The sequence below is a fragment of the Marmota flaviventris genome, chromosome 14 (assembly GCF_047511675.1).
Source record: "Marmota flaviventris isolate mMarFla1 chromosome 14, mMarFla1.hap1, whole genome shotgun sequence".
NCBI lineage: Eukaryota > Metazoa > Chordata > Mammalia > Rodentia > Sciuridae > Marmota > Marmota flaviventris.
In genome coordinates this window covers 77,261,564-77,286,359 of record NC_092511.1, presented here as the reverse complement: position 1 = coordinate 77,286,359, position 24,796 = coordinate 77,261,564, and the positions used below count along the sequence as shown (strand labels likewise).

Genomic DNA, 24,796 nt, shown 5'->3' with positions numbered 1-24,796 from the left:
TCACAGACCCTCAGGGGAGGGGGGCTGCACCCAGGAGATGAACAGGGATCCAATTCTCCCCCCAGTGCCCCCCACGCACCCAGGCCAAGGGTTAGGAGCCGGTGCACAGCCCCGGGCCTGCTCCAGGCACCGAGCAGCTCTGTTCTCAGGACAAACGCCCACCATCTCCTCCCGCAGCCTGTGCTGGCAAGGATGGGCCAGACGCCTACAACAGAACTGCCTGGCACGCATCTCCTGTGACGACCACCTCTTCCCACGACAACCATCTCCTCCCATGACGACTACCTCCTCCCACCCCGCCAGGGGCTGCCAGGGACCAGCCAGAGGCACTGTGGACACGGTGGAGCCCAAGCTGGGCCCCTAGGGTCCCCCACCCCCGGGAACTCAGGATCAGGGTGGAGACAGCTGACGGTTGCTGAAAATAAAGACTGTGAACTCAGTAGATGTGGGGTGGCCACACCTGGACATGCACTCCCCAGTGTGAACCTGAGCAGCTGTGGGGTGGCTGCACCTGGACATGCACTCCCCAGTGTGAACCTGAGCAGCTGTGGGGTGGCCGCACCTGGACATGCACTCCCCAGAGCAGAGGAAGGTGCCTGCAGAGGAGAGCAGAACTGACACCAGGGTCCCCCTTTGTGCTATGACAGATGGGCAGGAGGGAAGAAGAAGGACACAGACAAGTCTGCCTCAGCCCTCACTGGTGCCTAAGGCAGGCACAGGGTGGGAAGCTGAGTGGACACTGGCCCAGGGGAGAAAAAGGGGCAGGGCAGAGAGCTTCCTCGAGACCTGGGCAGCTCTTGGTCCCAGCCCCTCCTATGCATGTCCCCTCTGCCCAAGATGGTCTGATGCAGTTTGGTGCTACTCACAGAGCTGACCCATGGAGCCTCCAGGGCCTCAGTCCCTCTCTGCCCAAGTCCCCTCTCAGGGCACTCCTGCCCTCTCTGTCACCTGGGCATGGCCAGCGTCCACACTGGCCCCCTGCTCTCTCCCATCTCCAGCATCTCCTCGGATAGCACACCCTCACCTCCACCCAGTTCTCCATCTTCAACAACTGCCCACGAGGACATGCGTGGCTCACCAGGAGAGCCTGTGGAACAGACCTCTGGGCCACCATTCAGCAGGTCTGAGCTAGGCACATGGGCGCCCACTGCCTGTCCATCTGTAGTACTCCTCTGCCTCCTGTCTGGTGTGACCCCTGGCTCTCTCCCTCTGCGTGTCTGAGCTGGGCACAGGGACCCCACCTGAGAGCCCGCTGCCCATCCATCTGTGGTGCCCATCTGCCTTCTGTCCAGTGTGACCCCTACTTCTCTCCCTCAGCAGTGCCATCCAGCAGGTTCCACACCTTGAACTTTCCCTCTGTGGCCACCTCTCTTGGAGCCAGCCCTTGGTCCTCCACAGCCCTGGCCTCCTCCTTCCACTTCTGGGGGACCGTGAGAACCTGTGACCAGCTTGCCCCTCACTGCCAGAGTCCTCTGCCTGAGTGCCTTGTCCTCAGGCCACTCCCACTCCAACCCTTGACAATGACAGATAGGATGCTGAGGCCACGCGAGCGGCATCTTGTGCCTCGTGGACATGTTCTCGTTCCTCCTGGCCAGGTGCTCAGGTCATATGCCAAACGTGTCATATGTACACATTTTACTTAATGAAAAGCCCTGCCCGACTATTTTCTAAATTAGCTGTTCCGTTTGGCATTCCCTTCCTGCCCACAGCTTTTAAAATTACCGTATTTTCTGCTCTTAGCTGCTGAATGATTCCACAGAGGAGCAAACGCCTTCTGGACCCCAGCTTGGCTGCTCCGGATCCCACAACCTGGCCCACACCTACCTGTGCAGCCAGATCCTGCAGAGGGCGCGAGTCCTGGCCAAGTCTCCCATGTGCACCCTGCATCCTCAGGTCTCCTAAGTCAAACCCCAACCTCCCCCTCCCCAAACCCAGGACACACAAACATCTGAGCAGAGAAATGTGATTGTAGTAACCTAGTCCCAGCCTGTCACCTGGTCTACTCATCACCCAAAACAATTAACACTATCCACTGAATGATTTCCAAGAGAAACTCTCCACTCCAGTTCACACCAGCACTGTGTTCCCACCAGCAGGGACAGCTCCTGGAACCTTATCAGGTGCGTTTTCCTTCCCTGTGGAGTGTCACTTGAGCCACACCTTGGTGGCTGGGAGCAGTTCTGCTACCCAACCTCAGAGGATGCCAACAGAACCCATGTCTTCATCCCACACATCACTTATGCAGGTTCTCGGCGAGAAGACCCATAGTGAGATTCTGACAGCCTCTCTGTGGCTGGGGCCTGGGAGGGCGGGCAGTGGGAAAACCAGCTCTGCTTGAGAAGAATTCAATGACATGCACCAGAAGCCCTTGAAAGAGCCACATGTGTCTATCCACAACTCCACTGCATGGACTCCAGCATGGAGAAAAGACCCCAGGCAAACCTGAGAGCTGACCGTTACACGTGCAGTCACACACACAGAGCAAGACAACAATCGACGGCCACAATTGACACTCGAATCTGACATCTCCTGTGCTCCTTCATGGTTCTCCCACACCGAGGGGCTTGTGTGACAGCTGAGTCAACTGTGCTCGGCCTTCTAGAATGGACATAACCACCCGTAATCCCAGCGACTCAGTTGGGGCTGGCCAAGTTCAAGGCCAGTCTCAGCAACTTGGTGAGGCCCTAAGAAATTAGTGAGATCCAGCTCAAAAAATAAGGCCTCTGCCATGGCTCGTGGGTGGCCACCATGGCACCGTCCCAGGGGCTTCCCAGGGGCCTGGCTGAGGCTGTGGCAGGGCCAGGTGCTGGTGGGCAGAGGTGGTATCAGCTGTGAGTCTGATGAACCTGTGGTCACCACTTCTCCCTCATCCACCTGGAGCTTGGATGTGAGTTTCAAGTGTGTGAAGGTGTCCTGGACACATGGGGTGACAGACAGCTTCCTAATGAATGTATGAGTGACAGCAGAGCCTGAATAAGGGATGCTGGGGAGAAGGGTTCATACATTCTTCCCCTGATTGTTCTGGACACCACTGATGCCAGCAGTCTCCACGGGCAGCCTTTATTTTGAAGGAGACTTGTTGGAAGGTCAAAGGCACAGGTGGCCAGAGAAAGCGAACGTGGAGCTTGCCAGGACAGCAACATGGCCCCGACTAGAGAATGTCCAGCTTCTAACGCATCAGACCACAGAGCTGCACAGCCACGTGAGTGGGACGCATCTGGCAGCTGTGTCCCTCTTTCTGAGGGGGGAGTGTGGTCATCCTGGATAAGAACTGCCGTCCAGAAGGGAGGGACTGAGTGTCACAAAGCTGCCCTAGCCAACCGAGAAACCCTTCCTGGCTGTAGGTTCCCAACGCCCCTTCAGAGCCTGTTCCTTGTGTTGCCTGGGCAGAGCGTTTGTTTGGCCAGGAAGATGCTGCTGGGGAGTGTCACCCGACCGCTGACCAACAGCAGCTGGAGCCAGCGCTCAATCCTCTAACGAAGATGGTGACATCAAACCCATCTCCACAGAGGAATGGGCAACGTCAACCAGGACGGATCCAGTGAAACTCTTCACCAAGCTTGTTAAGGATGAGATTAGGGATCTATCGACAGTGGGGAGCCTCCTGGTCCGGGTACTGGGCGGAGCGCAGCGGCAAGAATCCCAGGCAGCAGATGGACAAGCCAGCTGGGTCGGAAGGACCAGGGTTCTAGGTCTTAAAGAGTCTTTCCAGAGACCACAGAGGGTGGGAGTCTGTGTAGCAGTACCGGGGATGGAGCTGTGCTCCTCTGGGACACGACAGCCCAGCCCACCCACAGTGGATTCTGTCACTTCCTCTGCAAACCTCAGGAAGCACATTTTCAGCATGAATATAAAGAGCAGATGTGATGTGAAGTCAATGGCAGGGATGTGATTCCTGCTGTCACTACTGCTCCTGGTGGCTGCCCTGCTGACGGTAGGGGAGGGGCCAAAGATTTTGTCAGGGAAGATAAAGAACCAAACCCAAGAAAGAAGCCCCTGTGCCCTGCGCACTGGACCCTCCTAGCCCCCGTCACACACTCAGACTGCATGGCTCAACATCCACCAGGTAACCATCCTCACCCTGCAGGATAAGATGGTGAGAGATTTGCTACAGTAGCCCAGACGTCCAAACCGAAGATATGAAAGGGGCAGCCCTAGGTCCTCAAGAGGAGAGAAGCAGCTGACAATCAAGAGATGATGTCAGAACTGGAATGAGAAACAGCGCCCGGCTTCCAGTAGGTGACTTCCCTCAGGACCACACCCCAGGGATCAATGCCCTTCACAATGAAGACCTGGGAAGGATGTTCAACTTGAGGTCATTGGTGACGGCCCTGAATAGTGGGGCCAAACAAGCCCATGGCGGGGCCAGCAGCATGCAGGTAGCCATGAGGATGGAGCCCTGCGCTCCACCCACACAGCACGAGGACGAGATAGCGCACTGCCGTTGATGCAGAGGCCCTGGATCAACACTGGTATATGCCAGGGGACTGTCACTGTGAAGAGGGCACATACAGATGGACAGGACTGCCTTAAGCTGAGCCAAGTCCTCTCACTAGGTCATTGGTCACATCCTTGGTCCGAAGGGAAATGAATGACAGCCGTGACTCCAAACGGTTCTGCCCTCTTTGAAAGTACTTGTTAGAAGGTTGGAGCATGTGGAAGTGCAAACAGGGTCCAGTTTAAACCCCTGGGCACAGCTTGTACCTAACAAGCCAGGACACACCACTGTGCATGTGGCCTTTTTGATGCAAACACCTGTGTGTCAAGGTGTTACTCAGTAGGTGGAAAATACGGTGGTCTAGTAAGGAGCTCAGCTGGCATTAACACCAGGCTGTTATTTTTGGTTACAGGAATTATTTTTAGCCCAGATCTAACCATTTTCATACTCTTGACTGAAACAGATTTGAAGAAGTATCAGAGTGTGTGCACGGAAACTGGCTTAAGGTCATCACTCTGCACATCAACGTAACAGTGTCCACTGGCTCAGGTTTGCACTGCCTGGGCGTCTGCGTAAGGAGGCAGTGTGTATATTGTCACAGTTGCAGGTCACTGACATTTGGGGTTTCCTAAAACTCAAATGAGGACTAGGCTCAAACACATGGCTTCTGCCTACTGCTGCACATGCCTGAAGAGCTAAAAATAAAGATGAAAACAAAGGGCTGGGGAGCAGCTCAGTGGTCAAAACCCAGGGCAAGTTCCTGGACCTCCAAAAAACAGAGAGATTCATGAGACATATGACACTGTTGCTGTGACCATGTTAAGGGGACAGTGGAATATAGAATCTTAATGTGTATGGTGACAACGATATGTTTTTATGAATTAACTCACAAGTAGAACAGCCCAGGAAGGCTCCCTTTGGTCCCTGCAGTTGAGGCAAGGTGGAAATGGTGGTGATTTTCCCCATTTTTACACAGATTCCAATTAATGAACTCATCTAAAAATACACCTTAAAACAACCACGGGAACCAAATGGGGCTCAGGTGTTAAGTGTTCCCTATGATAGGGCTCAGGTCCCCTGCTCTTGGTATGTCACTGTGGGTCACATCACAAGAACAGGAGGGAGAGAAATGCAAAGAAGGAGCCCTTGGTTGTGGCCAGTGCACACCGCCTGGCCTCTTAGATGGACCAGCAGCCAGGATGGCCGTGGGTCTCCACTGCGTGGCACAACTGACATAGGAGAGGGATTCCTGTGGCACAGGATGACAGGCTTTGGAACTGCCCCGGGGCTGCAGTCATGGGCTGGGGCAGGAGCTGCCCTGGGACAGGCTGCAGCTTGCAGGTCCCTCCCTGATGGCCGGGGCCAGCCCTTGCCCTCCCTCCTCCCAGGTAGAATGGGAGGGCCTGGGAGGGGTCTTTAGGTTGGAAGCAACAGAACTGGAGCTGGTGTCAGCGAGGGAAACTGTGGAGTGGACCCACGGGCAGCGGGCCTTCTGATGTCCAGAACCCAGGACCAGAGAGTCCTGGGGAGCGTACAGGCCCCCTGCAGCCTGGATATTCTCAGGACGTCTCGGCCATCCCCCTGTCCCCGCTGCCCCATTGCCATAAATGTGTTCAGCACGGCTGCTGCCCGGGCATCTGCAAGCTAGGACCCAGTCAAGCCTGTTGCACTTTCAAGGTGGCCTGGTTCAAGTTCCCTCCCTAACGCAGTCGGCTCCTCCCACTGACCTACACCCAACAGACCCCTCAGCTGCTGACCAGCACGACACCCAGGACTACGGTGAGCTCCCCTCAGCGCTCCCCTCAGCACCTCCTTTAGGGGAGCCCCACAGACTCTCTCTTCCCCCGCCCGCCCCTTCGCCCACCTTCGCTGTAGCTCTGGGCCTCCTGCAGGTCCCAGCCGAGCCCAGGCCCTGCCCCCCAGGCCTTGCGCCTGCCTTGGGCTTCAACTGGCCTGCCGAGGCTGTCCTAGAGGCTATCTTGGCCGAGGGCCACTCTGCAGAGAGACCCAGAGAGAAAGACACTGGGCAGGCGTGTGCTGCGCAGTGGCCTTTACCCAGAACGTGGCCGCTGAGCTGGGCAGCTCAGGCACCAGGGCAGAATAAGACCCAAGGCTTCCTCTGCAGCACAGGTTACTTCCCCTCACCCCTGGGCTATGCCTGTGCTGAGGACTCTTGGGCTAGGATTGGCCTAGGTGTCCTCCTGTGGCAAAGCCATCCCCAGAGCTCCGACCACCTCTCCTCCATGCCCAAAGGCTCCACCTGCAAACACCCTCACAGAGGAGCCAGGGTCCCAAACATGACCTGGGTCCACAGCAGACCTCTGCATCCAGGTCTGCGTCCAGGGAAGGGAGACAGGACTGGCCTGGCTGGTCGGTTGGCCTCCCCCACTCCCCACCACTCGTCACACACGTGGTTGCCGGGGCCCTCTTCCCCTCCAGGACTGCCTGCTCTCTGCCGCCTGGGAGCGGCTTGGGAAGCGGGTCAGGAAGTATCCACTGGCTCCTGGCCTACCTCCAACAAGGCCAGCATGTGGAGAGTAGGAGTCAGGCTGCGGTGTTGGCCTGGGCTTCCCCTGGGCCCATCATAGCACCGGGTACAGGGAAGGTGCTCAAGGACACCGTTGCTGCATCACAGATAAGCGGCCTGGAATTCCAGAAGGATGGGAACTTGTGGTCCAGGGATGGACACAGATATGCCATCTACCCCAACGGTCAAGAAGGAGTCTATCAAGTTCCTTTCTGCTTTCTTTGGGGTAAAATTCTGGGGATAAACATGGGGGGCACTCTACCCCTGAGCGACACCGGTCCTGTTTATTTATTTATTTATCTCAACAGGGTCTGGCTAGTTGCCCAGGCTGGCCTTGAGCGTGGGATCCTCCTGTCTCAGCCACCCGAGTAGCAGGAATGAGGTGCACCGCTGTGCCCAGCTGACCTTTCCTCTTTCTAATCTTCCCAGACCAGGAAGATTATCTTTGGCCACTGCTGAGCCGCCTCTCTTGTCTCCACCTGTTAAGTCATCACAGTGTGCACAGCGTGTAGATAAGGAAAGGAAGCAGACACAAGCTGTCTGCCCTCAGGCAACCAAGCCCTGAGCCCCAGAGGCCAGAGAGAAATTTAAGGAATTAATCCACGAGTTAGGAAATGGGGAAGCTGCAGACTGTCTCCAGAGTTGTGTGTGGGCTGCTTGCTCAGCACCTGGTGTGTGTGCGGAGGTTGCAGAACAAAGAATCCATGTTAACCAGAAGGGTCCAGGGGAGGAAGGCAGGCGGCAAAGGGAGATGGATAGAGCTGCGGAGGGGCATGGGGAACGGCAATCAGGAAGGGGCAGCAGTGACCCCAGTCAAGGTGTGGGAAGTTCACGCAAGGCAGGGATAGTCACAGGAACAGTGAGAATAAGGTCCTCTAGGGTCCCACCATGAAGGGTCCCGCACACCAAGGCAGAGTTCTAGATCCTCATTAAGAGGACTGGGAAGAAGAGGGACAGTCCCGGGGCCTGCGATGGTTCTGCAAGGACAGCTGTGCTGAGTGGCCCTTGTCTCCTGCAATAGGAAGGCCAGGGCTCAGGGGTGTTTCAGGACGAGGGACACTGCATTTTCTTCCTGGGGCTGCCATAACAAAGCACCACAAACTTGGTGGCATTTATTCTCACACTTCTTCAGGCTGGGAGTGTGAAATCAGGTGGCAGCAGGCCATGTTCCTCTGGCGGCTGCAGAGCATGCCCTGGCTTGGGGTGGCTCCCTCCAATCTGGCCCAGGTGTCTCAGGTGTTCTCCTGCATGTCTCAGACTGTGCCCAAATTTCCTTCCTATGAGGACACCAGTCATTGGATCAGGAAGAACCCCAATCCAGTATGAACGCACCCTAACTAGGTCCATACTTGCAAAGACTTTGTTTCCAAATAAGGGCACATTTGGAGACTAGGTGGACATGAACGGGGCACTCTCCAGCCAGGGCAGATGCTGGTGCCTGTCGCCCCTCTGTCACCGGCTCCAGGACCAAGGGCAGGTGCCTGCCCTTGCACTCTGCTGCAACTTCCAACATGCCTTCCCCTGTATACATCTGTGGCTCAAGTCCTGCCATTGTTTCTGCCCTACTTTCTGCCAACTCAGCCTCTGTCCATTCCTTCTGCCAAGACCCTGGGTCAACTCTTGCTTCAAGTTTGACACAGACACACGGCTTTCCCACTCTCCTCCTCACTGCTGGCCTCTCCCTATACACAAGGCTCTGCTTTGACCGCAGGGGCTACCTTTCCTTCCAGCTCCCAGAAGACCCCACAGGAATTCCCAAGCCAGCCTGGTCTCTCAGACACACCCACCACATTCCCTGCATCTCCTCTCAAACCACCTGGCTAATGCCTCCCTCGCTGGAGAATAGGACCCCAACGTGTGGAAGAGCACGTACCCCCTTCCCACAGCAGACCAGCAGTCTGGCCTGCAGTCTTCCTGCATTCCCAGGGCTCCTCCTCCTCACGGGGCAACGGACTGGCAGCACCGCTCAGGCAAGGAGAACACAGGCTGCAGACAGGTTCACACTGGGGTCCTGGCTCTGAGATTAAGAGCTGGGAACATTCCTTACCTGTTCTAAATTCAGACTGCTCACCCAGCCCATGGGCCGCTGCCAGGGTCAAGTGAGACCGTGTGCACAGACAGCCCAGGGACTGCTTCGGGACAATGCAGGTCCCTGTCCACAGAGTACACCTTGATTTCATTGTGGAAAATACACCAAAGTGTGCCTTTAGGTCAGGGGAATGAGGCACAGATACTGTGACACTGGCCGCTCCCTGCATGCTGCGGGGACCACTCAGGAGTGACAGGCATCAGCACAGGTGTAAAGCCCGGTGAGCATTTATCCCTTTCCCTTTTGCCTTAGTACCAATAGTCAATTTGATGGAAAGTTCTGGGAGAAGAGTTGATATCACAGCAAAGCAAACGGATTAAAGCAGAATATCAGAGACCCTTTGGAGAGGGCTTGGCCTCTCTGCCCCATCACCCCTCCTCCTTCCCCTCTCTTCTCGCAGCTCTGTTGGATTCCCCCCATTTCTTGAGCTAAGCAGTGTGATAAGTAGCACCCAACCCCCTTGTTCTGAGTAGGGAGACTGGGACCCAGACAGGACAAGTCACTCACACAGGCCACGGGGCTCTTCAGTGGCAGAGCCTGTAGGTATTCTGACCATGGAAATAGACAGGGAAGTGTCCCCTAGTGAGCAAACTCCCAGGGGGTAAAGGGCACCCTGATTCCCAGGATTGGAATGCCCAGCGATTCCCTGCTGAGGCTATTAGGATAACTGTGTGGATGCACTACCTGATTTACACAGTGACATCCTTTGAAGGAGAGAGGCTCTGTGTTTGCATCCACCTGGACCTTATCTCAGTGAGCCAACATGCAGGGTTAGAGGAACACTGGCTGAAGTAGTCACTGGTGGGGGCACTATGTAACTTTTGGGGTTATTAAAGATGACAGCAGAGATGGGGAGGCACCCCTTTTGTCTGCCATCCTCTGTCTGCACCTTCCCTGTGTGTGTGTCTGTGCTTTGTGCCCCTCCTCCACAGGTGTCCCCGAACAGGTGTTCCATTACGAGAGCTAGGACTGCTTTCCTGCATAACTCCGTGGAGCCAGTGTGACTGTTGGTCACCTCAACAGCAGAACAGGGGTGGGAACACGGCCTCCGGGGCTGCCCTGGAGATGCCCGGTGAGTTCCCAGCCAGGGACAGAGAGACCAGCAGAAGGTAAGACAGTGACCTCACAGCCTGGGCCCCGGGGGCTGAGGGAGTGGGAGCAGGCACCCAGGGAGCCAGCCCTCGCCTGCTGATGGTGCCCACCAGGAGCCGTCCTGCAGTGCCAGGTCTGCGGAGTCTTCAGGGGAAGTCAGAAATCTGGCCTAGGTGCACCTCTGCCGCTGAAATGCTGGGAACTGTTCAAATCTAAGCACTGCAAGCCAAATGGGCATCTTCGGGCTGGTTTCAGCCCAGGAGCCACCACACCGTGACCCTGGATCCCACGATACACCAGAGAGCAGGTCGCAAACTTCCAAGTAGAGTGCTGAAGTAGGGAGACCGGCCCACTGTGACGGGCACAGTTTCTGGTTCTCCTTCTGGGATCAGAGCTCCCACCCCAAGCGATGTCACCCAGCCATATGGCTCCTCGCCTGGTGCTGGGAATGCAGAACCCCAGGTGACTTCACTCTGCTGCCAGCCCAGGGCATGGGCTCTGTGGCCTTGGTATCCACGCCCTGCAGGAAAACCACCTCCCAACCCGGAGCCTGCTTAGACTGGATGAGTGCCTCCAGGCAGGGGCTGAGCCTGTGGCTCCCCAGGGTGCTGTGGGGCGGGGCTGGCCCACCTTGGCCTCAGACTGTGGATCCAGCCTCTCCTGAGACAGGCGGGCTGAGCAAGCTGGGGGCACCTGCTGGCCAGGACAGGAAGCCTAGCCACAGTGCTCACCTGTTGCACAGGTGGACAGATAAGGGCATCCTTAACGGCTCCTTCAATTCACTTTCTTGGCCCCGCATGGTTGGAAGCCCATCCTGCCCTCCTCAGCTGCTCTTTCTCCCTGGGGTGTGCACAGCGAGCCAGTATCAGTGTCTACCATGTTCTCCTGACCCTGCAGCCCCTCCTCATAAACCTCAAAGACTGCAGTGTCCTGAGACTCAGGGGGAGTCGAGGAGGGTCTGCCTAGCTCAAAGCAGCTGGCTCTCTGGAGGTGTAGATGCTGGGATGGTATGAGCAATCAGGACTGGCCTGCCACTCCACGAGGCCCTCAACCGAAAGACACCTGCAAAAAGCACAATGCCCTCTTCCTGCCACTCTGTTTCATTCCAGAAAATGTAACTATTTTTCATAAACATGTGTTATTTATTTTAATGTGTAAAATAAATAGGTTTTTATTATTTTCAACTAATAAATAAATATCTGAAATGTCTCCATCTTAGGTTTTAACGTGGTAAATATTGAAAAGGTATAAGCCCCATAAACAAAAGCTTTTGAGGGACATCTTGTTTTTAGGATGGTAAAGGGTTCCTGAGACCAACACGTCTGAAAGCCTGGGTTCAGGGAATAATCTCATCCTTGAGTGACAAGCGGCAGTGCTGGGGGGCCCAGGTCAGCAGGAGGGGTGGGTTATGCAGAAGAGGGAGCACACCAGGTAAGAACCAACAGGTGCGCTTGATGCCGAGCCTTCAACTCCTTGTGAGAGCCAAAGGTTTTCACAGTTGAAAATGGAAGCAATGTAAATAACTCAACATACTATTATCAACGCCAGGATGCCGAGAAGCAAACCAGGTCCAAGGAGAGCCCCAGGAAAGTGAGGCTCCCGCTGAGGTGACGTGCTGAACTAGAGACTGCAGGCATGACCACTGGGTGCAGAGACACCACCACGGCAAGGCTTTAGTCGGGAGAGGGGATCAACACGCTGGGTCCTGGGCCACCTTGGTGTCCTCCTTCATAGGTGTGGAGCCTGGGAATGTGCGGTTCTAAGGAGCTCCCGGTTCACGAGGTAAGGCTGTGGGTCCCCAGAACACAGGGCAATGCTGGCTCAGGATGTCCCTCTGTAAGGCTGGACCTGCGTCCCTTGAGGAGACACGTCAAAGTTCCAGCCCCAGCACTTGTGAATGTGACCTGACTTGGGAACAGGGTCCCCACAGTTGTAATCAAGTGAAGAGGAAGTCGCTGGGTAGGCTGTAACCCGGTAGCCTGGTGTCCTTAGGAAAGGGGGCAGGAGACACAAGACCCGGGGAGAATGTGATGACAAAGGCAGCCCTCAGAGGGATGTGTCAGCAGGCCAGGGAGGCCAGGCTGCTGACAGCCCCAGAAGCAAAGCCAAAGTCCTATACTCCCCAGAGCCTCGGAGAGCACGGCCCTGCGACATGCTCATGTCCAGCCTCCTCAAGAACTGGGAGGGAACACATTTCTGCCTTTTTAGGCCACCAGTTTGTGGCCTTTGCTCTAGGGGACTAATACTGACTCCAAAGATCTACACCATCAGTGAAGGGGGAAGAGAGAAGAGCCCATGACCTGCTTGGAGGTCCAGGAAAGGAAGGTACCCACAGTAGCAGAGAGAAGACTTCCCGAGAATCTGCACCCAGCAGTCTCCCTCATATACGTTAGCAGCCCCAATTTACATGCCCAAGTTTTTTAAAAAAACTTTTAAAAAATATTTTTTTTCAGGAATTTGCTTTCCAGTGGTCCAATATGGGAAGTGTTCCTGGACACCCAGCGGAAGCCAAAGCGAAACTCCTCTGAAGAACTGGCCTCTATCCCAGGCCACCAAGGACTCCCAGGGATGAAGTCCTGAGGAACACCAGCTCACAGGGGAAAGGATGTACAGAACTCATAGCCTACCTTGATTCTGAGGGGCTGGGGGCAGCTCGGTGGCAGAGCACCTGCCTGGCATGCACGGCCCGGGTTCCATCTCCAGCAGCACACCTCCCCCCCACACACGCACACGCACATACATGCACACACATGCACACACGCTCATACACACATGCACATACACGTGCACACACACATGCACACATGTACATGCATACACAGCTCAAGCAGTAAATGTGGTGGCCTCACCCATAATCCTAGCAGCTTGGGAGGCTGGGGTAGGAGGATCACACGTTCAAAGCCAGCCTCAGCAAAAGTAAGGTGCATACACACACATACACATGCACACACATGCACACACACGTGCACGCACACACACGCACACACACACACACACACATAGCCAACAGAAGCAGAGATGGGATGGCTGAACTGCCCTTCAAAGACAATTTGGGATGCCAGAACAATGAGACCCCCAAACCCAACATAAACATGTCAAATATGTTTAGAGTAATGAAAGTGAATTTAAGATATATAAAAAGAACAGGCAGTATATGATGCAGTCACGCTGTCTGGAACTGAACTAAACAGGATTTCTAAAATACGACAATTGAGATTTCAACACGGATGGATGTGTTCAGCAGCTGACTGGCCATGGCTGAGGACATGCAGGGTCCATAATGCAACAGTAGCAAAGAAAGATGTCAGACGGAGCCCCAGGAACAGGTCTGACACATGCCCACCGCGAGCACGGAAGGAGGAGCAGCTGGAGACACAGCTTTGTCATCCGTCAGCAAATTTGAAAAATGTACTCATATTAAGTCCTAAAACAATGTTGACCCAAGAAGAAAGAGGAAATCTACAGCCATTAAGGAAACTGAATTCGTAGTTTAAAATCTTTCCATAGAAAAAGAAACCATAAATGGTTATAAAATAAATAAATTCATTACAAATTGGACAATTGTTTTTCATATAAAAAAAAGAACAAAAATTGGGGGCTTCTGCTTCACATCATTTATGAAAACCAACTCAAGATGGCCCTGATGATCCAACTGGCCAGTTCTATTGGAGAAAGCAACCCAATCTCCACAAACTATCCAGAGTCTATCCAGGAGGGCTGGGTGGAGCTAACGGTAAGATTATTTGCACAGTTTGCCTCTTGACAGGCCGACAGCAATCTCACGAGGAGCACCCGACACAACACCATTCCTTATAAAAGTTTTCTTAGCAAACTGGCTCTCAAGTAATGATGCTCACCCTCGAAACCCCAGAAGTCACCCCAGCCCTTCTGGGGCTCTGGGTTCGCCACCTGCAGTCACCAGGGGCTGGGGACCAAGGGCAGGGCAGCCGGTGTGACTGCAAAGACACACCCTAGAGGGTGTGACCAAGGAGAATCCAGGAGAACCCAAGGCCTGGAAGGCCACTTCACCAATAGGCAGCTGCACATGGAAAGATCCAAAATACAAGCCGTAAATGTGGTGGCCTCACCCATAATCCCAGCAGCTCAGGAGGCTGAGGCAGGAGGATCACGCGTTCAAAGCCAGCCTCAGCAAAAGTAAGGCACCAAGCAACTCAGTGAGACACTGTCTCTAAATAAAATACAAGATAGGGCTGGGGTGTGGCTCAGTGGTCGAGTGCCCCTGAGTTCAATCCCCAGTAACACCCCCCCCCCAAAAAAAAGATGCTAAATATGATGGCACTGACGGACATCACACACCTGAAAATAAATCTAAAGAATGGCCTGGCTGATGTTTACAGCAACAATTACAAAATTTTATTGCAGGTCGACAGAGAAGACTTACATAAATGGATGCCACACTGTGGACTGGCGTGCCCCTGTCTGTCAGTTCTCTGTCGCTCTGTGCCTTCCATGCTATTCCAATCAAATACCAACAGGTTTGGGAAGCTGTGTGTGTGTGTCAAATGAAGCACATAATTCAACACCAACTCTCAATAATCCAGAGACCCCTCCAGAGCACTGGTGATCAGGACAGGTGCTAGAGCGGGCCAGGCAGGTGGCTCTGTGTACAGCATGAAGAGAAGGAACAGACCCAGGGCCACACAACTCAAGATGCCAGGGCGGGGCCTGCCATGCAGATGAACCTGCTGATGGACAAATGGTCTCATATGGAAAAGAAAGAATTTTGGCTGCAGTTTCACGTCATTTACAGACATCAACTCCAGATGGGCCAGGAAAACTGCAAAGCCATTAGGAGTAACACAGAAGAACATCCTCACAATTCCAGGGAGGGAAGGCTTCCCGGGCTACATAGTCAGTTGAGGGAAGATGCAGATGCCCCATGCCTCGGCCATTCCAATCCCAAGGCACCTGTGCAGCCCGGAACACATGAGCGAGCTCACTGCACCATTCTTTCCAAGAGCAAAGGGGGAAAGGAAAATCTAGAAACTACCCAAATGTCGGTCAAGAATTCAATGGAGCCGGGTGCAGTGGGGCACGCCTGTAATCTCAGCAGCTCAGGAGGCTAAGGCAGGAGGATCCCAAGTTCAAAGTCAGCCTCAACAACTTAGTGAGGACCTAAGCAGTTCAGCAAAGCCCTGTCTCTAAATAAAATAGAGCTGGAGACGTGACTCCATGATTAAGCACCCTGGGTTCAATCCCCAGTACCAGAAGAGCTCAAGGATAAGTAAGTGCATACATTCTTACAATGAAGGTTACATACCTATGTTCGTATTTTAGGTACATATAGTAAAAAGAGCCCTGGCCAGGCAGGAGGTACCCTTGAGATCAGGTCCCATGTCCAGAAACTGGCTCTTCAGAGGCGGACCATAACTCATTCATCTTTATATCCCTGGTGCCCAGAGTAGTGCCTGGCACATAGCAAATGGTCAATAAAAGGGCAGCAAATCAATGAATCCATCAGCCCAGCAATGAGCGAATCAATCAATCATCACTCCTGGGCAGGAGTGGAGTCCTAACCAGCAAGACTGAAGATCTTCCCCATAACTCTTCTCTCTCCCTGCACCACTACCTACCACTACAAAGGAAGTATTCAGAACAGTCTTGCGGGTCGGAAGGCCTTGCCTTGTGAGGCAGCCCAAGGCATGGTTAGTGCCCATCAATGGTACCTTTTCTTTCTGTCAAGCCTTCTAGTGCCCCCTGGCCCACGTCCTGGCCACAAAGCACAGCTCTCCTTTTCCCACACTAAAACATTTTCAGAAAGTGGAGCCCTGGCCCCCAACTGGGACTAGCTGCTCAAGCTGCCATCCTGGCAAGTCACTAGGAGGTCACTGGGCGGAAGGACATGACATTCACACACCTGGTCACCAAGTCCTTCATCACTGTAACCTGTCCTCTGGGTTTCTAACTTCAGTGGTTCTTCTCTGTATCCTGGAAACCACCCGTCATTACTTAAAAGTCCAGCTAAGCTTGTACGAGGGCTGCTGTGATATTTCATCCAAGTTTTTTACACGTTTTAACTTCAGCTTTAGGGAGGGTTTGCAGACTATTTATTTTTACATATTTCCAGGAACAGAAATCAAATCTTTCATTTTTACAAATGAGAAAACCAAGGCGTAGAGCGATTAAGTTCCTGACACCATCACAGATCAAATTTCTATAAACTGTGTGTTGAAAATGATCTTCTCACCCCAAAGAAAATATTGAACCATTCTTCATAGTCATAAATATTTCTAAAGACCTACTGTGTGCTCAGGACTGCTCCAGGCCTGGGAAAACAGCTGTGAACAAGATGCGTGTGGACAGTGGTGGAGACCAATGCTGGGGGAGAGGGATGTGAACAAGAAAATGAATCAAAAGGGCAGTTCCACGAACCCCAGGGGAGGGGGTTCTGAGAAGGTGATCATGGTAGAGACCTCTGGGGGAGGGGACGTGAGCGGAGCCCTAACTGGACAGGGGAGGGCATGGACAGCCCGAGGCAGCACTGGGGGCAAAGGGAGAAGCCAGGGCAAAGCCTGCTGGGTGGACATGGTTCACCTTCCCAGAAGAGCAGCCCAAGGTGAGGTCAGAGGGGACAGGAGCCCGGCCTGTTGAAAATGGTAAGGAATCCTAGCTGGGTTCTCCACGGGGTGCGAGTTTACGGACAGCTATTCAACAGCAGGGGAAAGAGGTGACCCATCTTACATTTTGCATTAGTCTGTTTCAACTACTATAACAAAATACCAGAGGCAGGCTCACTTTAAAAGGAAAAGAGTTTACTGAGCTCAGGGTCTAGAGGCTGAAAGTCCAAAAAGCATTGCACAGGTTTTTGACGAGGGCCCCTTGGCTGTGTGACTTCCTGGTGAATGGCAATGGGGTGAGACATGGGGAGGAAGAAATCACGTGTTAGGGAAGCCAGAGAGGACAGGTCATGCCCCAGCCGGGCGGAAGGACCTCCCCAAAGGCCCGCCTCCAATGCCACTCACGGAGGACCAAGCTCCTCACACGTGAACCTTGGCGCACACAGAAGCCTTATCCAAACAGCACATCTCAAGTGAATCACTGGAGGGGCAGGAACACAAGTGGGGACAGCAGCAGGGCTCTGGAGGGTCCAGGTGAGCAGTCTGGGGCTGGAGCGGGGTGGCAGCCATGGAGGTGTGAGCCACGGTTGACTGGGGGCCTTGTGAAGGTGGAGCTGAGACTTCTCAAGAGGCCTTCGCAGCACACAGGCCTGGGCGGAAGTGCCCACAGGCAACCAGGATCCCCAACTGCTCAGGAGGGAGACCCGTGGGCCAGGGGTTCTGAGCTGCAGGCGCTCACGGAAAGTCCTCACACGTTCCAGAACCCAACCAAGACTCCAGGAGACTCCAGAACCCCCCAGCCTGCCAGGCCTCCCTCTCTCCAGGAAGGCTGCAGCCCACTGTCCTCAGCAGCCTGACCCGCCAGCCCCACCCTAGGCTCACTGGGCACCCCCATGCCAGCCCCAAGCCCAGAGGTGACAGATTTTACTGGTGGCCATTAGGCAGCCTTGTACTGGTGTACAAGGCACCTGGCTGGTCACGCCACTCAGACCTCCCAGAGCAGGTCAGGACCCCTTGGGGCCAGCACACAGCCACGGCCTGGCATACAGAGGTGGCCTGGGACGAATCCAGCTCTGCAGCCAATGAGGGCACCCTCATGTGGGTGGGTGACATGTACCCCAACCCCAACACACCCTCGCCTGGAACTCCAGGTGACCACACCCTGTGTCCAGGCCACACCTTGAATAGGGAATCTGCAACTCACTCGTGAGCCACAGGCACATGTTAGGCACCTACTGTATGCAAAGAGAGAAGAGGGAGAGGAAAAAATGGCCCATAAGGGGAGACAGTGCACAGACCACCATATCACAAGGTGCAAAGGGCCAAAGCCCCTCTGGGGACCCAGAAGACAGGACTCTTCCTCCAGTTAGGAGAGCAAGCGGGGCCTCCTGGAGAAAGGCAGCTGGGGACACGAGAAGGCACGCAGTGGCGGTGGGGGGCCAGCGCGCTGGCCATGGGCGGCATCAGCCCTTAAACTCCCTGATCTCTCTCCAAAAATCAAGGCCCAGCCACAGACTGGGATCTGCCATAGAGTAAGTCATACTGTGGAATTTCCAATACATCCTACTGTCATGTATGGCTAAAAAGAATAAGAAAACCATGAAGACCACCAAGGCTTCCTCCTCCTGTTTTGACTTCAAAACAGAACAAAGAAAAGGAAACGAAAGGGAGGGAGCGAGAGATTTCCAAGGTAAAGGTAAAGGCAGTGCCAGGGCCCCAGAGCGTGGCAGACAGCCTGTTGGTGCCAAGGACAGGTCCAGGTGTGCAGAGCTGGTGGGGTCCTTCACTGCTCACCTCTGGAGGTTCCCGGCTGTTCATGGACACCTGGGTGACCACACGACCCTCCACTGCTCAAGTTCAGGCACGGTCAGAGCAGAGGTAACAGGCTTCCACTTCCCAGTGGAGGTACTTAAGAGTCCACAGTCCATCCTGTGTCCAATGTGGCAGTAACACCCGAGAGAATGCGATGGCGTCACCTGGGTCTCAAGGTTACCACGGGCAGAGCTTTGGCCAGCTCACGGTGAACAGAGAGCACAGAGCACGGAAGGAACCTCTGTATCTCGAGCCACATAGGTGGGAGTCACACCACCACCCAGCCCACTCCATCCCAGCCCTAGGACAGACACTGAGCCACGCAAGGACAGGAACGGGACCTGGGGAACCAGTGGACACGCCCCTTCCTCCCTCGGCCATGTCCCTCTGCCCGCCTCTGCTTTCCGGCCCTCTCCACTCTGGCCCACCCGCCCACCCCAGGGGCTGGGGCTCAGCAGGTGCCAGCACCCACGGCCACATCTTTCCAACTCCGTGCCCTGTAGGTACAGCTCTTCTCCCAGCTCCAAATCAAGAAGCCCTGGGAAGCTCTGCTGGCTCAGTCCAGTCACATGCCCACCTCTGGACCAATGCCGTGTCCAGGGAAGTGCACTCCTGGGCCTGAGCCCCTGCCTGCCCCTCCCACTAAGCAGGAGTGGACGGGTGTATGACCAGAGAGAACAGGACTGCTCTGCAGCCTGAAGTACTATTCACAGTCCCCAACGAGGAGCCAGAAAGAGCACACCTGCAAATGTGCACAGGGCAGTGCCACCGACTGAAACCCAGCTCTCAGTGTCAAGAGAACAAAGGAGAGGGGACTCAGTTGTACCATGATCCTAAGAGGAAGGAGGTGGCGTGGAGAGCACTGGCTAGACAGCTCCCTGTGCTGGCTGCAGCCTCTGGGACCCGAGGAGCCAGGTGTCTGAAGGTGTGGCCGGGGCAGGACGGGAAGGGATAGGAACAGGGCAGCGGGTACTCTGGTTATCAGTCGGGTACCTCTCACAGTGGGCACACTTCTCCTGATTGGGGATGGGCTAGGCCTGGGAGAGCCCACCCTGGACCAGCATGCAGGATCTGGGACTTCTTCCCCACTGAGCCCAGCCCAGCCTCGTGCTCCTCCCAGGCAGCTCATGCCGCTGCTGCTAGAGATGAAACGGGTGTGGTACCTCTGCCCTGAGCACCCGCGCCACGCCTGAAGGGCTGCCCTGATTGCCCATCGAGGCTCCTCCCAACCCCTCCACCATGCACCAAACATTCTGTCCTTTATCAACATTCCCTTTTTCTAAGGAGTCACTAAAACTCCCCAAAGGGTCAACAATGTAATTCTGTGTGAAGACAGACAAGATCTGAAGGTTTGGAACAAATGATTTGTATATAATTATCCATCCACCATTCCCTCAGGGCCTTCGAAAGCCCAGAAGCAGAGGAGAGCAATCTCAGAGCTAAACGGCAGGCACCTACAGCTCTTGTTGGTGGCTGGTGACCAGGGCACACGTGAGGCTCGTCCTCATCCTCGGCAATGAACTTCCACCCCTAATAATACACCTGCAAGGAAGATGCCCTTTTCAGAAGGAAGGAGGGAGGACCGGTAACCAGCAGGTGAGGCCCCTTGTCAGTGGGGACAAGCCTCAGCAGCCACTTCCCAGCAGGCGGGCAACGATGAGGCAGCTGAACCGCAGTGAAGCCCAAGCTGGCGTTTGTCACTTCCTTGAGGACACCTCCTGCTTAGGAATAGATGTGGTGCAGCCAGGCCAGGTGGGGGAAGGGGCCTGGAAGAGCAGGAACCCTAGAGCCAGGAGGACTCCTGGGACCTGGTCCCCAGGTGGGCAGGTGGGCGGTGCCCTTAGACTCCGACCAGGAAAGAGCGGGAGGCCCAGAGCCCCTTGCGCTCCCTCCCAAGCTTTTCCTCTGACCCAGCTCCCGTGGGGGCCACACGGCAGCGCCCCCAAGGGGCCAAGCCTATGTTTAAGGGTTTGTGTTTTTCTGCTTGCTTTGCTGTGATCGGGGACGTCTTGAGGACAACCCACATTCCTTCCTCTCCTGCACGTTCACATCCTGACCCAGGAGGAGCCCCCCACAGTGCTCTCCTGGGACGTGGCCAGATAATCAGCCATTAAGCTAAGCTTCTGTCTTGAGCACCACACTGTGCTTTCCTAAAACTAAAAAGATGTTCAGGGTGGAAGGAATTCTTTTCCTGCCCAGCCGTGGGTCATTCAGAAAACCTAATTGAGGTAAGCCTGTTTCCCTGCACAGTGAGTGGGGTTTGGGCTGGGAAGCTCTGTTCAGCCAACCACCTGGACCTTGGCCAAAACTGGGTCCAGAGACAATGAAGTAACATTTGATTCTTGGAGCAAATGCTACAAAAGGGCACATTCTCCCAAGTCACAGAACGTCTGTGTCCCCCTCCCTCGAGGTACATGTGAACATATCCTCCCCAGGGTGAAACATATGCAGCTTAGGCCTTGAACTGTTTGTAAAGAAAACAAAGTATTTTTATACAAGGTGAGCAGCAAGCCCTGAGCCTCCTGTCTGAGCAGACATCCCACTGTCTGTCTGCAGGGCCCACCTGAAGAGTTCTTTATTAATTCTTCCCAGGTATGCCAAGGAGGATAGTAACTGGCAAGAAAGGAGTATCTCAAACTGATGCCCACTCAGTGAACTGTGCCCAGTGGGTACAGGCCTGTCATGATGCCCACCCAGGGACTCCATTCCCAGGGAACAGCACCAGACGGTGTCCCTCCTTATCCCGAGGGCCTCTGATCTCTTCAAAGCAACCACCTTTGCTGGGTGGCATAGGTGCCTTAAAAAGAGCCCCCAGAGGGGTGAGGGGTTGGAGAGGGAGACAAGCCACGGCTGCCCTTGGACACTCAGGCAGCTGTCCCCAGGGGCCATCTGCTCCTCTCTAGGCCCCTGGGGGGGGAGGGGGTGCCTGGGACCACAAAGACAGGAAGGCACTCCCTCTCCATCCTCAGAACACAGCGATAGGTCTTCCTTTAATGTTCTTTGATGTGACAAAGGCTGACACAACCTTGAAAAGACTGCTCACAGGAAATGGGACTAGAGACAGAACCGTAGGCTGCTCTCCCAGGGAGCTCAGGAGCTGGACAGAGCTCAGTTCAGCATGACCCCCGGGTGCCCAAGGTGGAAGGGGTTTTGAATAAAAAGTCCAGAGTTTCTTTCCTCTCCACCAGCTCAGCTCTGTCTCTGAGCAAGGGACATTCCTTCCCTCCGCAGTTGCACAGAGAAATGGGGCAGACTAGACCAGTGGTTTTTATTAGCAGTTAGACCCAGATATCTTCCTCATCATAGTCAACCTAAAACCCCAATATATAAATTGAGCCAAAGGAGAGCTGCTCATGCCAAACCGGGGCTTGGAGCCAGAGCCCACCTACTCAGGCTACTGGCCCTTAGGGAATCCAGCTCGAAAAAGCCCTTCCAGAGCTCTTCCATGCTCTTGTGGTGTACCTAGGAGAACAAGAGGAGTCACCAATGACTTGGGACTCTCCAGGTGCTGGGGAGTTCACCCATTGTGTGTCACTGAAATCAATGCAACAGCAACATGGGGCTAATTAGCTTGTGAACTAAGCTCTGTGGTGATCTGGGCTAGGACCTGGGACCACTGGCAAGAGGTAGAAGTAGGATTTGAACCATGGGTTTTCTGAGTCCAAACATAATATCCCTCCCCCTTCCTAAGATGCTCCCCTAGATGTGTGCAGTCCTGGGCCATCAACCATTCCCTTGAATGGTAAATGTCAATACAAGGGCATATATGCATAAGAATAGGCCCCTCAGGGCTGGGCTGTGGCTCAGCAGCAGAGCACTGGCCTAGCGCATGCGAGACTCTGGGTTCCATCCTCAGCACCATATAATATAAATAAATAAAATAAAGGTATTGTGTCTAACCACAACCAAAAAAAAAAATTTAAAAAAAGAATAGGCCCCTCAAAATCATTGTTAGTTATCTCTGTGTAGTGCTACTGTGCATGATTCCCATGCACATTTTCTAGTTACCCTATAATGAGCAGGTATTACTTATGTAAAACAGGTGTTATTGCTTGTTAAAAGTGGAGCTAATAATTCATACTTCATGCTGGGCTTAAATAGTGAACCGGGGACTGGGGGACAGGTGATACCCATCTTGACCTTTTGGAGTCCAGTGGGACCAACAGCCCAAATCCCACCAACCCTCCCCTGACCTGAGGGGGTGGCAATTCTCAGGGTCATTTAAATTCTCTGAAGTCTGGTTCTGCAGAGTGTGGTTGTTTGAGAAAAGAAAGGTCACAGAGACCCCTCCCACATCCGCCTCTGCTTTTTACTCTGCAAGGTCGCCCCCTTCTTTGGGAGGTAGTGCTGATAAAACTGAAGGTGGTCTCCTGTTCCCATTCAGCTCTCACCCCAGCCCAGTGGACCTGTAGAGAGCACCAGTCAGGCCCACTAACCTCTGCTGCCCCACCCTGAGGGTCCTGCAGCAGCCACTGGTAAATGTAGAGATCACGGTCCACCCTGAAGGCAAGAAGGGCCTTGGCCAGGCTTGAGGCGTGGCAAGGGCTGCCAGGCTTTCTGGTGTCATTCATGGGGCTCTGCCTGCAGGAATCCTCTAAACATTCAGCATGCCCTCTCAAGGTACAGCTCAAGCCAAACGACAGTTGGCGGCAGCTGTGGAGGGGCCTTGAGGGACTGACTAGGGGGCAAGAGGCAAGGCACTGGCTTTGGAAGAGAGCGGGGAGGTGCCCGAGACAATGCTGGGAAGGACCTGAGAGAGCTGCCCGGCTGCTGCTCTGGAATCAGTGAAGGAGGGGACGCGACCATGTGTCAAACGCAGGCAGTGATGAGGCACAATCCTCTAGACCCCTCTTTTTCAGACAAAGAAAAGCCGAGGCCCGTGCCCCTCAGCCACCCCAGGCCCATGCCAGCCCTGGCTGCTCTGAGCAGGTGGCACATCTCTCCTGCCCCCTGCGGGGAAGGTTAGGATAAAAACGTCCCCCACGCCCATCCCCAAGGACTTCACGGGCCTCACCCCAGATGACTCTGCTCTCCTGCGCCCGGAGGTGTCAGTGCTACCGCCCTGGGGGCCGTCTGTCACCTGGAGACATCCTGAGCATTCCTGAAGACGCCTGCCCCGTCTCCCACCCACTGCAACAGAAATCAGACCTGGGGGACGCAGGTGTCTACCCCAAGATTCACAGCCGTCCTCCTGTGTCCCACCTGCATTTGCTGCTGTCGATCTGAGAAACCTAAAAAGGAGTATTTTCCGACCTCCGGGGGCCCCGCCTCCGTCTCCCCACCGTCTCCGCGCTGACCCTCCAGGCAGCTCCCCTCGCGCGTCTGGGCTCTGTCTGTCGCCTCCACCCGACAAAAGCGTGGCGCCGGGGCGGGTGCCCATCGACCCCGGCATCTCCCCCAGAAACGTGTGTGTCACCGCGGCGCGCCCCTCGGGGCCTCTGCCAGTCTGTCCACCGGGAACAAAGCGGTTGGGGCGCGGCAAGGCGCAGCCCCGCAGCCCCGCAGCCCCCGCCTCGGCCGCGGCGACTCTGCACGCGGGTACCCGCGCCCCTGCCGGCCCGCGGCGCCCGGGGCAGCTACTGTACCTGCTAAATTTAGCGGCGCGGGGTATTAATAGCCAGGCGCCGGGGCCGGCGCAGCAGGAGCGCGCGGCCGGGGCTGGACAGGAGGGGACACGGAGGGGAGGGGGCGAAGGCCACTTACACCACCAGCCTGGAGATGATCCATGACACCATGGCGGGCGGCGGCGCGGCCCGGTGGCGGCGCGGCTCGGTGCGGGCGGTGCGGCGCTCGGCACGTCAGTGCGCGCACGGCCGCCGCCGGCAGACTGAGCGCGCTCTGCCTGCCCGGGTCTCGCGCAGTCGGCGCAGCCGCGGCACGTCCGGGCGGCGGCCCCAGCCCCCGGCTCCGCGCCCGCAGCGATTGGGCGGCGCGCGGTCAGGCCGCCGGCGGGACCGCCCCGCCCGCTGGCCCCAGCCCCCGCCGAGTTCGGGCGGATCAGCGCCCTGGGCACCCTGCGGGAGACCGGGAGCCGCCCAGCCTGGTGTCACCCGAGAAACCCAGGTCCGCACGGGGTATTTGGGAGTCCATTTGCACCTGTCTGGATGGGATGCTGTCACCGCTCACTCGGATAATGCGCTAGTCTCCTGAGGGACTGGCCTGTACCCAGACCTGACCTCTTCGTTCTGTCCCCCATAGGCCATTACTGTGTAAGAAACAACCCTAGGCTTGTGTCTCCCTAGACGATTCCTGAATCCCCA

General features: G+C 55.2%; 1 protein-coding gene across 9 annotated transcripts in view; it reads right to left on the bottom strand.

Annotated features, from left to right (window-relative positions):
• Positions 1–24,362, bottom strand: part of Reep1 (receptor accessory protein 1) — an 81,473-nt gene extending 57,111 nt beyond the window's left edge. For all 9 annotated transcript variants that reach the window (XR_011704407.1, XR_011704408.1, XR_011704406.1 and 6 more), the window contains exon 1: positions 24,240–24,362. Coding sequence is in view for 6 of the 9 variants with exons in the window: in XM_034637355.2 (XP_034493246.2) it covers positions 24,240–24,271 (32 nt within the window). In the remaining 3 variants the exon portion in view is untranslated. The remainder of the gene's footprint in view (positions 1–24,239) is intronic.
• Between the last annotated feature and the right edge of the window lie 434 nt (positions 24,363–24,796).